The sequence below is a fragment of the Leishmania panamensis genome (assembly GCF_000755165.1).
Source record: "Leishmania panamensis strain MHOM/PA/94/PSC-1 chromosome 35 sequence".
Taxonomy (NCBI): Eukaryota; Euglenozoa; class Kinetoplastea; order Trypanosomatida; family Trypanosomatidae; genus Leishmania; species Leishmania panamensis.
The window spans coordinates 1,707,825-1,724,123 of record NC_025882.1 but is presented as its reverse complement, the minus strand read 5'-3'; the positions used below and the strand labels follow the sequence as shown (position 1 = coordinate 1,724,123).

The 16,299-nt window shown below is 54.1% G+C and overlaps 4 protein-coding genes across 4 annotated transcripts, besides 3 other annotated features; all 4 read right to left on the bottom strand.

Moving 5' to 3' along the window:
* Positions 1-1,677: 1,677 nt before the first annotated feature.
* Positions 1,678-3,036, bottom strand: LPMP_354700 (hypothetical protein; the record flags this gene model as incomplete). The annotated part of the gene is made up of 1 exon (XM_010705100.1): positions 1,678-3,036. One exon carries the CDS (start codon positions 3,034-3,036, stop codon positions 1,678-1,680), a length of 1,359 nt encoding a protein of 452 aa, XP_010703402.1.
* A 958-nt stretch (positions 3,037-3,994) lies between these two features.
* Positions 3,995-4,969, bottom strand: LPMP_354690 (hypothetical protein; the record flags this gene model as incomplete). Its single annotated transcript, XM_010705099.1, has 1 exon — positions 3,995-4,969. One exon carries the CDS (start codon positions 4,967-4,969, stop codon positions 3,995-3,997), a length of 975 nt encoding a protein of 324 aa, XP_010703401.1.
* Positions 4,970-6,340: 1,371 nt separating this feature from the next.
* Positions 6,341-6,845: a repeat region.
* A 1,700-nt stretch (positions 6,846-8,545) lies between these two features.
* LPMP_354680 (hypothetical protein) lies at positions 8,546-10,300 on the bottom strand (the record flags this gene model as incomplete). Its single annotated transcript, XM_010705098.1, has 1 exon — positions 8,546-10,300. The coding sequence occupies one exon, from the start codon at positions 10,298-10,300 to the stop codon at positions 8,546-8,548; it is 1,755 nt and encodes a 584-aa protein (XP_010703400.1).
* Positions 10,301-11,986: 1,686 nt separating this feature from the next.
* Positions 11,987-12,771: a repeat region.
* Positions 12,772-12,977: 206 nt separating this feature from the next.
* Positions 12,978-13,987: a repeat region.
* Positions 13,988-14,456: 469 nt separating this feature from the next.
* On the bottom strand, positions 14,457-15,320 carry LPMP_354670 (myosin heavy chain kinase a-like protein; the record flags this gene model as incomplete). Its single annotated transcript, XM_010705097.1, has 1 exon — positions 14,457-15,320. The coding sequence occupies one exon, from the start codon at positions 15,318-15,320 to the stop codon at positions 14,457-14,459; it is 864 nt and encodes a 287-aa protein (XP_010703399.1).
* Between the last annotated feature and the right edge of the window lie 979 nt (positions 15,321-16,299).

The following is a 16,299-nucleotide window of genomic DNA, read 5'->3' as shown; positions in this document are numbered from 1 at the left end:
AGTGGCACAGCGAGGTAATCCACCACCGCAGTACGCGTGTCAGCAATGGGCACAAACGGTATTGCGTCTTAACGTCACAGACGCAAAAGAAGAGAGAGAGAGAGAGATGAATCGATAGTCACTGTCTGCTAACCTGTTCTTCTCGTGCCCGATGGCTAGGCGGCCTGTGGTGTTGGGATGGGGCCGAGAAAAAGAGAGACGCCTGAGTCACAAAAAAGAGGGCACAAGAGGATTGAAATGTGGTGGCCAAAAGAAAAAAAATGACGGAGGTGAGGGGCAGTAGTACGCATAGGAAGCAGATATTTTGCGAGCAAAATGAAAGAGAGTGTGTGTGGGGGGTGTGGGGGGGTGGGGATCGCTCACAAACTGCACGACATTGTAAACACAAGTCAGCCCTTGTGCAAAAACCTGCACACACAGGACGAAGGGGAGAGAGCGGCGCAGAGGAAAAGCGGTTCTTTGGGGAGTGCAGAGGGCGGGAGCTCGTAAGAAGAGCGGTATCTCTCCACCAGGGCTAGTGAAGAGCAGCGATGAGCCAGAAAACGATAAGGCGGATGTACTACAAGAAAAGCGCCCGCTACGCTTGTACAATGGCATGCCAACAGAGTGCTTCCGCTGTCGGTCAACGCACGAGTCACCGTCGCCACGTTAAAATAACAATTCAGCGATGATCCCCTCTCTCCCATAGGATGGTGTAAGGTGTTTGTGTACGCAGCACCTTGGGTAAGTTCTGCGAATCCTGAACAGTAGAAGCGGACAAGGAAAAGGACTTGGTGATAAGAATGTTTGCATGCTGTATAGCGCATAGTCTGTCGGTGTGTGTGTGTGTGTGTGCGTGGATACCATTTCTGTGCCTTTCTCTCGCTCAGCACCTACAACACGTGAGAGGGGCGTACGAGTGACCAAGTAAGCGCTTTACTTCGGTGGCAGACGCACCACCGTCTTCTTCCATGCAGCAGCAAATATATAAAAAAACGGTGACAGTCGTGCACGTTGCACACATCACGCACCTCCTCATCGCCAAGAACTCCATTCCAGCAGCAACAGTAACTTTTGGGTGGCACGCTGACCCGTCGCTCTCATTCCTCGTTTCGTTCCACTGTGTGCATTTCCTTCGCGTCTGGGGGCGTGTGCGACTCCCATCCCACGAGAAAGAAAAGGAGAGCGGAATCCGCCTCTTTTAAAAAAGAGGGTGGGGGCGCTGCATAACGCTGCCGCGCTTCTTATTTTTTTTCTTCATTTTCTTAAGCTATGCCAAAAATTACCCGAAACATTAAAACCTATTCCATCACGCACCCGGTGCACAACCCACCGTCATACTTGTCCTCTGTTATCACCACCATCACAACACATGCGGGCCAAGAGTGTAAACATCGCCAAACTAGCCCACAGCCAAAAGAGGAGGACGCACTTTTCAGCCACTCGTTTCATCACAGCGACGAAGGGTGATGGACGATAAGGGTAGCTGACAAGCTGTACAAATGCGGCGTCAACGCAAAGGAAAAGCAAAGCAAAGAGCTCTCTGAATGTTGATCGGCACTCTCTCGACGAATTCTCACTCGCTGTGCTGCCTTGCACTTCGCACCTATCACTTCTCCACGATGGATATCGACACCGGTCAAATATCTACAGTCTTCCTTCGACATCCAAGTCCACCTCTTGTGTCTCAGCACACCGCTACAGCGCGTAGTTAGTTACCTTCTGACGCTCACCGACAGAGAGGATTGGCACTGTCGGAGCAATGGCCATGCTCTGCACGAAGCCGTGCCGCGTCGATACAGCCGGAAAGGACGGCACCACATTCAGGTCAGGCAGCCGTGCGAGACGGAAGCCACCTTTCTGCCCACGTGTTGCGAAGGCCAGGACCGAGTTCCCCTGGCTGTCTTCGCCGAAGGACAGAGATGAGATCGGCGTCACAAGCTGCTTCAGCTCGCGGAGTAGCTTCGGTGGTGTTTCTGCCGTCGTCGAGGCCGCAGTCGATGGGGCAGAGCGCAGTGCTGCACTGTCGAAGACGCTCACCACACCGCTTCCAGAACCGATCGCCATGACGCGTGCCCGCCCCCCACCTGACCTGGAGGGTGAGAAGCCGCACGTTGTGATATCGTGTGTCGCGTTGTTGGTCAGCTCGCGGGTGAAGCGGCTAAGCTTGCGTACGTCATACAGTAGAACCTTGTTCTTGGCTGCGATGGCGAGTTCAACCGAGGAGAGAAATGTAACATCTATCACGGCTGAGTCCAGCGTGATCTGGCTAAGAACGCTACCGGTGGAGAGCGAGGCGAGTGTCACCGACGAACCGCACGCAATCGCCACACCGCGACTCACGGGGTCTTTCGGCCTGCATACCAGCTTTGAGATGAAGAACTCATTTCGCGTGTTGTCACGGCGCCCGTTGCGATGCACGGCAGTATTGCGGGTGTCCAGAAATGTCAGTGGTATCAGCTGTTCTGTCGCAATGTGCAGCAGCTGCGGTACGTACGCTTCATGTGCCGCAATAAGCACCTCCTCGCCGTTTTCGGAGAGCGCCGTGGTTTCCACTCGCTTCTTTATGTCCACTTTAGAGAGCTGCTCCACAAACCCGCCGGCGGCATGGAAGGTGTAGATGTGATGGTTGCCGCCAACGACCGCTAGCTGCCCGTTGCGATGCCAGTGAATCGTGCGTGCTGAGTCACGAGGGAGGGGGAGCACCGAGAGAACCTTCGGTACAGCACTGCAAGCGGGATCGTGCTGGGATGATAGGAGCGGCTCCTTGCGTGACAACAACGCATCAAGGTCGTCGTTGCGGAAGCGCTTGTGAGACAGCGCCTCGGAGGCCCGCCGGCAAGGTGGAGTTGTGCCTTCGTCGGCGTCGGCCTTGTCCTCGTCTGTGCGCGCGGTGTCGCTAAACGACCACGCTGGCTTAACATGACTGTCCTTGAAGAACGCCGGCGTTTCCTGCTCCACTGCCACATCGTCATTGTCCACCCACGCACGCTGCGGCGCCTTCTTGCGCATGGCGGCAGTCAACACCTCTTGACCTGATACTACCGCGTCAGACATGGGGCGCGAGAAAGCGGAGACAGAAAGTGAGAAGGACGAGAAGAGGAAAAAAGAGTGCGAATCAAGACTGCACGGTGGCTCACGCAGGCACAAACAGGCACGCAAGCGAGAGCGACCAACAGCAACCAATGCCCTCTGTACACCTGCCGTCTAGTCGTACGACAAGCGATTAAGCAGCAGCCACAAAAAAAAGCATGTCAGCGTAGATACAGAGGCGAGGAATAGAAAGAGGAGAGGAACATGCCACACAGAGGGAATGCAAAAGTATGTGTAAGGCCATGGGGCAAAGACCACATATCCGAGGTTGCCGGAGCGTCCCAGCTTTCCGGCACCGCATGGGTCGGGGTAACCAAGAGGGCGCTCAACGAGTGCGAGCTTGTCGCACAGGTCTGTGAGAGCCTGCCTAGGGACTCGTACTTTTCACGGCAGCTGGCCCCGCAGGATGGCTGCTGCTCGTGGCTTTTCTTTTCGATTCTTCGATAAAATCGGCGCTTTCCTATAGCCGCCGATTGCAACTCCCACTCTCAAGCAACTTCATGGGCGTTGTTATGTCCGTCGGGTTGTTCAATGCGACAGTACCGACACGCACACACACACACACAGGGAGAGAGAGAGAGACATACAAAGGAGCTTCCCCATGCAGGCATACAAGGCATTGTGGGGAATTGAGAGAAAGAAAGTCGCAGAAAACGTGAGTGTGAGAGAAGAGGTGAAACAAATAACAGCTGGTGTACATTGTGGACGCACTGTAAGGGAGAAGCGCAGGGGGGAATGAAACATGTGCGGAGATGCTGAACAATAGTGAGTGCTATGCCAACGACGGGGCTACGTTCACGGCACCGGGGCAACGCAGAGGAGATCGAATAGGTGTATGTTCGTGAAGAGACGCCTGTAGACATCACAAATGAAATGGTAAAAGGCCAATGGGAATATGCACCCGCACCGTGGATATCTTTGCCTACTTCCTTGCGCCGCTGATGACTGACTCCACATAGAACCACACGTCCTCAAAGTACGTGACCAACAGTGTCTCCAAGGACTGAACCACGTCCTCGGTGAGGTGGCGAGAGCACATTTTCGAGTAGCTAGTGAGGCGATCCACAGCAGAGAGACTCTCCCACAAAGAAAAAGGGCAAGTACACGAGTCGGATACTTCACTCGGCAGAGGACTGCCCGGAGTAGACCTGATGTTATCATCTTCGTCCACACACCGCGCTCGCGCGTACCAGCCATTTCCCCAGCCATGCAAAACGTCCCTTAATGTGTAATAGCGATCCAGAAAGCCATGTGTTAGAACACGTTCTTGATGATCCGCCCATAAAGCAGCCAGATGCCGATAAACCGCACACGTCTCGCAGCTCAACTGATCTGAAGCAATGGCCTGTACGGCAGTGCAGCAGCTGACGGTGAAGCACAAATGGAGCTGCAACTGCAGAAGATTTGTGATGGTCGGCCATTGATTCGACTTCCGCCATCGACCGGGCTCTGTCGCCTCACCACTGCGCACGGCACTGTCCACAGCGTTCTTCAGAATGGCATGCACCACAAGTTCTTCGAAGAGGTTCACCCGATCATGCCACGCGGCACACTTCTGTCGAAAAGCCAGGAAGGCCATAGTCGGTAAGAGGCGCTGTAGTTGCATTAGTTGCCGACGACCGTGCCGAACAGCCTTTTCAACTGCCTCCTGTCGTCTGATCAAGTCCGTTTCGATGCTGAGACGCAGTCGGCCGGCTTTCCACAGAAGCCGCTCTTCCTCCGACTCGAAGCATCGGACCTCTTCCCTTGGTGCTGCTCGACCAACTGATTGAGGTCCTCCATGAGAGACGCCCTTCTTCTTATTGGCGGCGGTGTCTAAAGCAGAATCCTCAGCACCTTTACTGGAAACCCACAGTCCGGCCGAGAAGGGAGACACCCTCGTCGCAGCCACAGACATGGTGCCCTTTGCGAAGGCCTGGGTCGTTGAGAGGATGGAATAAGATAGAGGGGGGGGCACAAAGCGAGGATGACTCTCAGGAAAGTTTTAAGGAAGTGGCTCATTATCTAGAACCACTTCTGAGAGGGGAGGTAGGGCACCGATGGTGAGATCTTCGTCTGTCTACTACAGCCATGATCGACGACGGCCACGACTGGATGATAGCGGTAAATTCTTGCGGTAGGTAAGACAGGCGTGGTTCTCACAGTGCCCTTGCAGTAGTGAATGCAGTACCATTGCCTGGGTCACCATCCAAAGCACACTGGTTCTCTCATACACTGTGCCTTCGTCAGAGTACCAGTCACGTGCATTTCAGAAATGACAGACTCGAACACTGCGCTTTTCTCAAGACATCACACCAACTGCACTCACCGTACCGCTCTCGCTTGTCCTCTTTGCCATTTTATGTATATCTTTATTTATATTTGTTTTTCTTTTGAGGCCATTTTATTGGCCTGTTTTAGTCGCCTTCCTCTTTGCACAGAGAAAGACAAAAGCTCACCGCAACGGGGGCCTTACATGGATGCGTACGCAAAGAGAAGCAACCAACATGAACGATCACAGACAAGGGAAAAAGGGGGAAAAAAAGAAAAAAGAGCGTCACACCAGCTTTAAGATCAAATTGCAGTTCCCTACCCCGCAAAGGGATCCTTCGCCAGCACAAGAACAACACACAGACACGCTGATACAGGCACAGAGACATCAGAACACGCGCCCCTTTCACAGTGCAAGGTACTCTTCCAAAACTCCCTCTTCATTACTATTACTTTTTTTTCTTTCACCAGGCACCTGTTCTCTCCTTGATGGAGCGCGCTTTTAGTTCATTTTTTTTTTTCTCTCTCTTCGGCTCCCCTTCGCTGTGGGTCGCGTGTCCGATGCGAAAGCGCACGGTGCTGCGAGACAGTCTACACCACTACACACATACACAACTCAGCAGAGAAAAAAGCACGAAAGCAACATGTTCACAAATTCGCACTAGAGGGGGAGGGGAAGGGACTCAAATAATAGCAATAAAACACAGAATGTACAAACCAAAGGCCTCGCCGCGGAGACAGAAGATACACATCGATAGACAGAGAGATGCATCTATACGAGATCTTCTTCTCGTTTTACGAGTACACTCCCACAGCCAGAAAAGTAAAACCAACACGTGCACACTCATCTGACGTCAAGAGAAGCAAGATGGGAGAACGACGACAACACCCATGGTATTCACTTTACACTTCACTTGAGAGGCTCCAAACACACATACCCACAAAAAAAAAACATCAGAGAAAACGAAAGAGGAAAACCTGCATAGCCATACGTAACCGTCCGATATCATTTACTCTTGTGTCGTCATTTTCTGCGAAACAGCCTGAGCCCAAACTCCGCCCCGCCTCACACCCTGTCACACGCACATCGCGTGGCGCAAAGCAGCGGTACAGCACGGCGCCGACAGCGCCATGGGTGCACGGCCCTTGCCTCGAGCGCTACCCGCCACACTCCCTCCCCCATATGCCGGTCGCCCCGTGGCATCTCGCTCGGGTCTCACACAGGCTCCCCCCTCCGCCACCACCGGGCAGCGGGGGCCGGGTGCGAGACACATTCGAGTCACGCTCACACCCCTGCCCATCATGTGGATGGCACCAACGCGTTCTCCGCCGCGGGTCACTCCGACACAGCGGCATCCACGACCTGACCCGCCGGCGCCAGCAGCCACGCAACGCGCTGACGTCCCCCGCCACACGTGGCTCAGGATTAGGCAGCGACAATGAGGAGCTCGCGTGGCTTCCCCACACAGGGAGGGGGTACTGGACATGTGGGGCCACGCACAGAGGTGAGCCGCATCCTCAGGTCCTGACACTCACTTCAAAAGAAGCAAAAGGGCCAGGGAAAAAGAAATAGGCAGATGGCGAAGGGGAAAAAGGACGACAGAACGAGCGTGACGCTTGAGCCTGGCCAGTGGAGAGAGCGGGTCGGGTGGTAAAGGGGTGTGGTGGAACACACTAGTGGACATGGAAACAAAGGGCTGAAGAGGGTCCTAATACGCCGTCAAAGTGCACGTGCGCTGCAGGACAAGAAGAAGGCTGAGAATGCGGGATGCGGAAATCGGTGTCCGTCTTGGTGGATTCCCAGTGCACATGTCTACCAGGAAAGAAAGAGAGACAAGCCACGATCAAAAGGGGGTCGTCCGACTGGAAAAACGAAGGGGGCGCAGAACTGCAGAAAGGAGAACACGAGATCACAGACGTGGTAGAAGAGTGCAGGTCGCGGTGGGGTGGGAGAGCGTTTCGCGGGAGGCCTGCCAGGAGAGTCACAGTAGGCAAAGAGATCGAGGAAAGGAGAGAGAAAGCCGCCACAACCAAAAGGCAAAAGCAAGAGGAAAGTATGGGGGAGAGAAGAATGGTCCGAGGAAGTGAAAGGGAAGACAAGGAAAGGCAAAACGAGCTGCAAAAGAGGCGGGGTATGGGGCAAAGAACGTGGCATTTGCATTACCTCTAGCGAGAGCACGAGGAGTGCTCGTACGTGAAGAATGCCATGGGCCGAAGATTGAATGACAACTAAAAGAGAAAAAAAATGAAAGCCTCAGGGGTTTCTTTCGCCAAGGATAACAAAGTACACAAAACAGTCATGAGGGAAACGGTAGGGAAAACGTGGAAATTGCCGTTCGAGGACATTTACTCCTTCATGTTTGTTGAGACAATGCTCCCCTTGGTCTTCACCGTTGGTAGGCGATACACAGAAAGTACGTCACTTCCTCCTCCAACTCTGTTCGCGTGCCTTTCCACTTCTTCCTCTTGACGCAGCAGAGAGGCAGCGAGGGAAAAGAAGGTGCAAAGGCGGTGGCGACACGATACTACTTCCCTCTTGAGTAGTCTCTGGACCTTGCCTGATCTGTACATAGTGGTCACGACTCGTCGCGCCTCAGAAAGGCAAGGACAGCTTGGAAAGCACATGAGTATCGGTATCACTATGAAGCCCACATCGTAAGAGAATCACACGCCCTCCCCCCTTCTATAATCTCCCTAAAGACGTAGGCGTTCACGAAAAATAAAATAAAAAGAAAAGGGGCAAAAAAAAAGAAAAACGACATCGAATCTAAAGGCGCCGTGCACAATCAACTTTTCGCCACGTACGTTGTTTAGTTTTTATCGTTGATAGGTTTCTCTTCCTTCATGGCCACACCGACTCGAAAATCCTCTCGTTGAGTCGCTCTAGCCACCCCCTCCACATATATCGACAGTCTCTTCCTCGTCCTGCTAGTTTTACTTGCTTGGCTCTTCCTCTCTGCTCGGATATTTCAGCTCTGTGAGGAAGAAATATAGTCAAACGAAACGAACAACAACCACAAAGTGATATCTATAGGAGAAACGAGAAAAAAAAACACACAAAAAAACTAAAAAGCGGACAGACGCCCCTGCACCCACACACAACAGACATTGCACCCCTCACCCCGCGGGCACATCTGATTCGCGGAGCGCGAAGGAAAAGAGAAAGAAACATCAACGTCTTGTGCACCTCCACCAGGGAGGAGAACATTACTTGCGAGCTCTTTTACGTGTCCACCAACTCCATCCAAATACGTGCTCGGAATGTCTTGTAGAGGTGACGTACGAGTTCGCGGAAGTCCATCCGTTGTTGAGCCTCGTAGAAGAACGTCAGCTTCTTCTTATCAAACTGGTACTCGGCGTCGATAATCACCATGGGCAAAGAGTGATCCAGCACGAGCTGCGCACAAACGTCAATCGCGCGACGCTCCAGCTCTGCCTGGGTGCCGATTAGCTGCTGCACGTCTGTCTCAGATGCCAGCCGCAAGACGGTGCCGTTGCCAACTCCCATGCTGCGCGGCAGTATGCTGTCAGTGAGGCCCACCCCGATCACCTTACGCTTGCGTATGTCAGCGACACTCCTGTCCAACGTATCAGCCCCACTGACTGCGTGCACGTGGCCACTTCCCTCCTGTGCCACCTCACACCAGACGTACACGACAAGACCCAGGTCCTCGCCGCGGTCGCCGCCTACAATGACGTAGCTGCCAGGCGCAACGTACTCGTGCGATTCGTACTGGAGCACGCGCTTCCGTTTAAACTCCACAAGCACCTCACAGTTGCTGTGAGGATCAATCCCAAGCTTCCCAGGCGTGTCGGCCGCTCCACCAGGAATCTTCAAGACCTTCGGCCGTCCCCGCTCGTACGCGACGCGCATGCTCGTCGTTAAGTGCTGATCATGCAAAGCACGTAGCGTGTCGATAGGGATGCTATTCTTGGCCATCACACCGCCGCCGAGGCCGTTCGCGTCCGGAAGCTGGTCGCCGCCGTTGTCGTGATGAAGGTCGCATGGGAACATCTGAGCGTTACCTGTCTGGCTAGTGGGGAACAAGTTCGGTGCGCTGTCTGTGTAGTTGATGGGACTCTGCGGCAAATCCTCTGGGCCACAGCCACCCGTAAGTTGCTCATAGAGCGAGTCGAAGTTGAAGGAAGAGGAATTGGTCGTGTTTGCTGGGGCGGACGACATGTTGAAGCGTTCAATTAGTTCCACCAGCGAAAGCTTTTGCACAGCTTGCGGAGACGCCATCAAGGAGTTGTTGTGGCTCAGGTTGTTGTTGGTCGGTGCGGTTGAGAAAAACTCGCCGTTAATAGAGTCATCTGTTGTGGATATAGCGCTCAACCCTCCTGCCATGTGCGGCGGTAGCATGCTAGAGCTCTTGTTCGTCGGCTGCGAGAGAGCCAGCTGCTTCTTCGGTGATGTCACGGTATCCGCCATGTAGGAGCGCAGTGACCCAGGACCCGCTGCCGCCACAGTGCTGCCGTTGAGGGCGCTGCTCAGGTAGCCTCCAAGCGAGCCGTTCGAGCGCGCGTTCTCTGGCATTGCCTCACTCACGCCCAGAGCACCGTTGGGTCCGTTGAGGCCGCTTATCATTGAGCGGACGGCAGCGCCGGTATTCGATCGCAGTGGTGTGGCGTTCATAGCATTGGCGGCATGCGGTGTCGTCGTGACACCGCCGATCATGCCGGCCTTCGATACGGGCATCCCTAGCACATCTGCATTCGGGAAGCTGTGCACCGTTGGAAACAGAGACGGGTTCACGTTGCTGTATCCGCCGTTGGCCGAGTGCATCGGATTGAGCTGCAGTTGCTGCTGCTGCACATGCATACGCAGCTGCTCAATGCGGCTGTTCAGTTCAGCATAGGAAAGCTGGAGCGTTTTCTGCTGCTGGGCAAAAAAATCGTCGGCATCGGTGACCAGCTTGCGCATCACACTCGCTAGCTGCTCTCGATCCATAGTTTGACTAGAGGCTTGTGTCGGCATCGAGCAGAGAGAGAGAGAGAGAGCGAGAGCAGGGCAACGCTAATGTAGTCAACTCTGTACGAAATGGTTAAAGGAATGCGTATCGATTGGTGAACAATTGTACGTCCATGGGTGTCCTAGGGTGACCAAGTAAAGGCGTCGTTGCTGTTGGGTGTCTTGCGGGTCGTAAGGAGACAGAAAAGAAATGTTACTGCCTTGTTCGTCTCTCCTCTCTCGCTGACTCTCTGTTTCTCAGCTCTTTACTTTTCCTCAACTTTTCTGAGCACCTACGTCTGTGACTATTGGCGTATTATTACTTAAGAGCGGCAGTAGAGGCTGCAGCAGCGTGACTTACGAGGAGAGCGCAGAAACAAACAAAAAAAAGAGAGAGAGTGGAAAGATAATGCGGAATCTAGCGGCAGAGACAAACAGATAGCGAAAGTTTGAGAAACAGACACCACACTAAGCGACTGCCGTGATAAGCGAAATAAAAAAAAAAAGATATCCCGTAGCACAGATGCGAGAAGACTCACTGATAAGCTACACAAAAAGGGGGAGGGGCAATTCCCAAGTGAGAATAATATGAACGTAACTGTTCTAAGTCCGTCTGTGCTGTTATCCTGCTGAGAAACTCTACTGAAGCCAAAAAAAAAAAAATGCAAGTCCGTGTGGAGGTGTAGATGCATTTGTGGAAAATGGTCGTTCAGTGAAGATGGTGAAAGGTGTGTAGGATGCACCAGTGAGGACACAAAGTAGGTAGGGGTCAACAGTGAACCACAGTACGGAGAAGTGTGCAAATTATGCGTAGGGAGAAACGGAAAGACAAGGTGAAAGTGATAGAGAAGGACACACTTGATAAGCTGCATCGTAAGAAGTACAAGCCTAAGCGCAAGTAAGGCACTCAGAGAGCCAAAGGGAGAGAGGCAAAGAGGGTCCAAGTGCTGGCCTCGTAGCCCCGCACCTCTCCTTGACTCAGGATCACAACCACGTAGCACCGAAGCCACGCACAGATCGCACAGTGGCCACTTGTTAATTTGAGTGAGACAATGAGAAGGACAAATATGTCAGCAGCTGCACATGAGAGCGAGTGCGCTGCAGTTCATCTTTCTTATTTTCTAACTCGTTTCACCCACAAGTCGGCAGAAGACGTACATAGCGTGAGCGGCCAACACTTCTTGTCCCTTTGATAGGCACAATGGCATCAAATGCGTGCCAGCCTCCGCCTCGTTTTATTCGCCCGTCGCCATAAACTTCGCGCCACGTCTGACTTCAACATTGTTTCTATTCTGCACCTCCTGCGCAGAACAACGCATTCATCAACTCTGCAGAGGACACATAGACACAAAAGTTATTGAAAGAGGATCTCCTCTCATATCATCACACGCCCCAACAACGAGGTGCCAAAGCGACAAGAAGAAGTCCAGAGCAAATACATCACAATCAAGCAGTGCCTTCGTCTAACACACAGCAAAAAAAAAAAATCACAACAACACGGAGAAACAACAACGCCACTATCTCATAAAGTCACCAGCAAGTCACGCAAAGCACAGCGATAATGTCAACCACCGTAGCGCCTCCCGCAGAACAACACCACGCATGGCGCTCCTCAGCAGCTGAACGAAAGAGATTACGACAAGCTAAGGCCGCCGAACACCCTGCCGGTAACCCGGTTCACACCAGTAGGCTCTTATTTGCCATTCAGCATGTCACTGTACAACGGACAAGCCAACACTCCAGAAAATAAGCGCACACGACCGCCGCTCACCCACGCCTCTGCTACACCACGGCTCAAGCCTACTCGTCTAGGGCGAGACGTCCCGCCGTCGTGTCGGGGGCACGCACCAGCGGGTTTTCCTTGCCCCTCTCCGTCGCCTCCTCGCCACACCTGTGCTGCGCGATCGGCATCGGGCAGGCCTGGGTGTGCTGCAGGCCTGGATACAGGCGGTCCGCGGTCCAGGGTCCTGCTCGAGGGAGGCGGTGGTACTGCCTGTCGCGCGGGCAACAGGGGGCGGACTGACCGTATGTTGGATGAGGTCGCGGAGGAAGTCGGTCAGACTCGGGGCAGGGGCCTCGGAGACCCAGCACCCTGTGTGTAGACCATCCCGCTCCCTCCGACGCTACAAGCTGCGAGACCCCCTAGTGTGCCGCATAGCCCCTCCGCACGGAAGTCTGGAGAACTCGATGGTGTAACCCAGGGCGCTCTCGTCATGCGCCCGGCATCGGCACTCTGTCAAGTCCCCCGGACAGATGTAGGAGTTCCCGCATGCCTCGCACACGCACACACAGACACACACACACACACTTTGACGCTGATTGATGTGGGCCTCTCCACGTCGCTTTCGCCCATCACCCGTGCCCGCCTCCCCATGATCTCTGCATACGTTCTCTCGATGCGATACACCCTGCCACCTATGCTAGACAGCGTGTGCGCACAGTGCTCGTCCTTCTGTTCCCTGGGGCCACCTCCAATACAACGTTGCCGTCGTGGAGGGTGTGGCTCGCCTCCCTCCGCCCCCACCTCCGCCGATGTCATGGGAGGGGGGGGCAGTCATAGACAGCCGACAGGGAAACCCCGGCGGCGCCAGTGAGATGCGTGCAATCAGGTCGCTGCGTGCGCGATCGTAGCGCCAAAGGAGACGTACTGAGGGCCCCGAGCAGTCCTCGATTCCCGCGTTGCATGTCGCGAGCCGTCATTGCAAGCACAGTAGCATGCGATCTGCACCCCATGCCGCCACGGCCAGCTGCCCGCCGCGGCAGGAAGGCGAGGCACGGACAGCCGGCCGTGCAGAGCTGGGCGAGCCTGGTCCCCGGGCGTCTCCTCAGCTCAGCGTTCCTGCTTGCTGGCACGAGGCGTCAGTCATCCAGTGGCTCTTGTCTCAGCGTGCCGCATGGGGTGGCGCGACCTCGGGGGGACATCGACCTGGCGTCGGACACCGGTGACAAAGTACGTAGTCCATGCAGCTGAGGTCAACGTCTCTGGCATTGCCCACTTTGCAAGTGCCTCGGCCTCGTCGTTGTATTCCAACTCACAGGGACCAAGGGACAAGCGGACGTGAGTGGCGCACGCGACAGGCTAGCAGCACCGGCACCTGTGCCTCGGTGCGTTGCAATAGGCCACTCTCCACCGCCATAGGGCCCGTGTTGAGCAACATGAGGAGAAAGAGCGTGCCCACAACGGCCAACACACATGTCCCCCGCCCCCCTGTGTCAACGATGGCACAGTTGCCGCACCAGTGCGTCAAGCCCCAGTACCATCGCACCACATTCAGCGCGCCAGCGGCATGCACGCGTGCTGCAGCCCTTTGTCGCTGCGCCTATGAGTACCTGACGACTATAAAGCACGACCGCCGCTCCGGGCGCGACGTCTGTCAGCATCGCACTCTCCCTCTCCACAGCGAATAAGGGAGCCTCGCAGAACAACACACCCACTGCCCGGATGCCGGTAGCTCTTCCTCCTCTGAGGAGTCCGCCTGCAGCCCGTCCGGAAGGGACCTATGGGTTGGGTCGTCGCCGCGATTCGCGCTGAGCTGGTACAAGCATCATCATATCCGGCCGCAAGCCTCCTCAGCACCGCACTAGGCAAAAGCCTTGGCCGCCAGCGCCACGAGTCGGCTGCCGTGCCCTGGGGATGGGGCTGCAGGCCATTGGCTTCCCACAGAGCGGGTGCTGGTCGCTGATACCGCGGTGAGGTGGCCGGCATCAGCTGGGCGGGCACCAGCACAGCGAGAAGAAAGAAAAAAAGCGGGGCGAAAAGAATGCAGACAGAAGGCAAACATATCAACACAACGTCGAGCCTATGATAGGAAAAGTCAGTCAGTCCGTCACGATAACACAAGAGAGGAAGGAGACAATGCCTGTGTAGGTATATATATATATAGGTGTGTGTGTGTGTGTAACTGAAGCACGTGCTACACAGGTACAGGCATGCAGTCCTTGAGTCGCGGTGAAAAAGAGAGCATTGAGCCGCGAAGTTATGTGTCGAAACAGCTGTAGTGGAGGCCCCCGAGAAAGCGTGAAAGCGATAACACTGAAAATGGAGGAATAGAGAACCGAACAGACACACCTGTATTTCCGTAGCGTTCAGATATTTGTTTCCTCTAAGTGAGTGGAACACTTAAGCAGAAGAACCAGCAGTAAAGTAAGCCCTTGGCGCGCACGTCTTTCCTCTTTCCATTCGCTAATCAGTGAGCTGTGATACCTTCAATGCGTACTCGATACGCTCTGCATCAGTCATCTCCTCGAGTGGCTTGGGGAGGGGAACTAAGTCGCGCAGACGAACGGGATTTTGCCTCTTCAGCTTAGCTCGTAATCCTAGATAAGGATTCTCAGCCTTCTTTGGCTCCTTCGAGTTGGTCACGATACCGCTCAGTGGTTGCAGACCTAACGCGCGACAAATTTCGTTACAGTCGTGCTTCTCTATCCACTTGTCGATACCCTCCTGCCCCATGTTGCCCATCCCGAGTCCCTTGCCATCCTCTGTGTGAATCTGCGGGTCAGTCAGGAAGTCATTAACACCCTGCAGATCGCACACGAGCATTGAGCCCCCGCTCTCCACCAGGGTAAAGTGCGAGAAGGCCTCTGCTGCTTCAAAGATCTGCGTACGTCGCTTCGCTTCTGTAGAGGTGAGGGCCGCTTTTTTGTCCTCCCGGTAGATTTCACCATAGTTACTGTTGTACTTGGTGAAGCGGCCGCTTAGCATTGGCTCCATCACGAACATGACCTCCTGCGTATCCTGAGTCTTGTACGAAAAAAATCCTGTACGCTTGTTCTGGTACGCCTCCGGGATGCTCTTGCGAGGAATTCGGACAACGTAGCACTGCAAGAAAGAGATGTTTGGCTTGTTAACATTAGTAAGGTGAATACGGTTGAAGTTGTTCGCAAATTCCTCACACATGCACTGCGCCTCGCCCTCGTTGAAGTAGTCCTTCTCCACCACATCACTGATGTTGCGGCGAAACATCTTGGCCACCATTGGTGTGCCGGCTCCTTCCTCGTCCACGTCCTCTACTTCGTAACACACGCGCATGCCACCGTGGCCCATGCCTTTGTGCGTGCGAGGAATCCGAATTAGGCTGTCGCTCTCCTTCCAGAGATAAGAATGGAGGTCGAAGATGTACTTCTTCGCTGTACAAATAACGGCCGACTCCTCTGGTGACGTCGAGTTGAGGGAAGACGGATTCATTATTTTCGCCCTAACAGTGGTCTGCTAGATGGGTTATGCCTCTACTTCCGAAGAAGCCTTCCCTCTCACTTGTAGAGTGACCTAATTCAAGTGAGACTCGCGGAAGCGGTAGTGCTGCTGGTCGTGGTAGGTGGCGCTCGAAACGACCTTAACTGCACCGCCTACGCAAAGAAAAACACACGCACACAACTGCTTTCCCTTTTGCCGCACGTCGTAATTTTTGTCCGAAACAACGAGCACAATATCGATGCCTCTAACGCTTCCTGAGACTCTGTCGTCGTAGGAAGAGATCAGGGAGGGGTATGGGCTACTGGATTCACATATATAGTGAAGAACAACCTCTGTAGCCTTTCCGCTGATGCGTATACTCTATACATAGGCGTTATCCTCTTTCAGCTAGTGTGTGGGCGCTGCCAATGACGTCTGATACGATCCGTTGTGGAGACCGCTTTCTTTTTCGCTTAAAAAAGGGGGGGTGGAGAAGCTCCCCACAAATGGATAGGGAATACGACAAGCACAACAGTGCTGCAGCAAGTCTCTGCACACCACGCACGCAGGGCAGCACTTCACCTCACACGTGTACCACAGCTATAAGGCACACTAGTGAGGAGAGCAAAAAGAGAGTAGAGGTGGCCAATAGAAAACAAAAATTGTAACAGGTAAGAAACGACATCAACACGCACGCGCATGCTTCCGAAAGTGCAGCGCACACACTGCCGAGATCAACAGTGTCATTGATTCTTTTCCAACCTTCACCGTTAGAGACACGAGCGAGCTACTCTTCTTTTTTGCCATTCAGCACGTCACTGTACAACGAACAAGCCAACACACAGGCGCA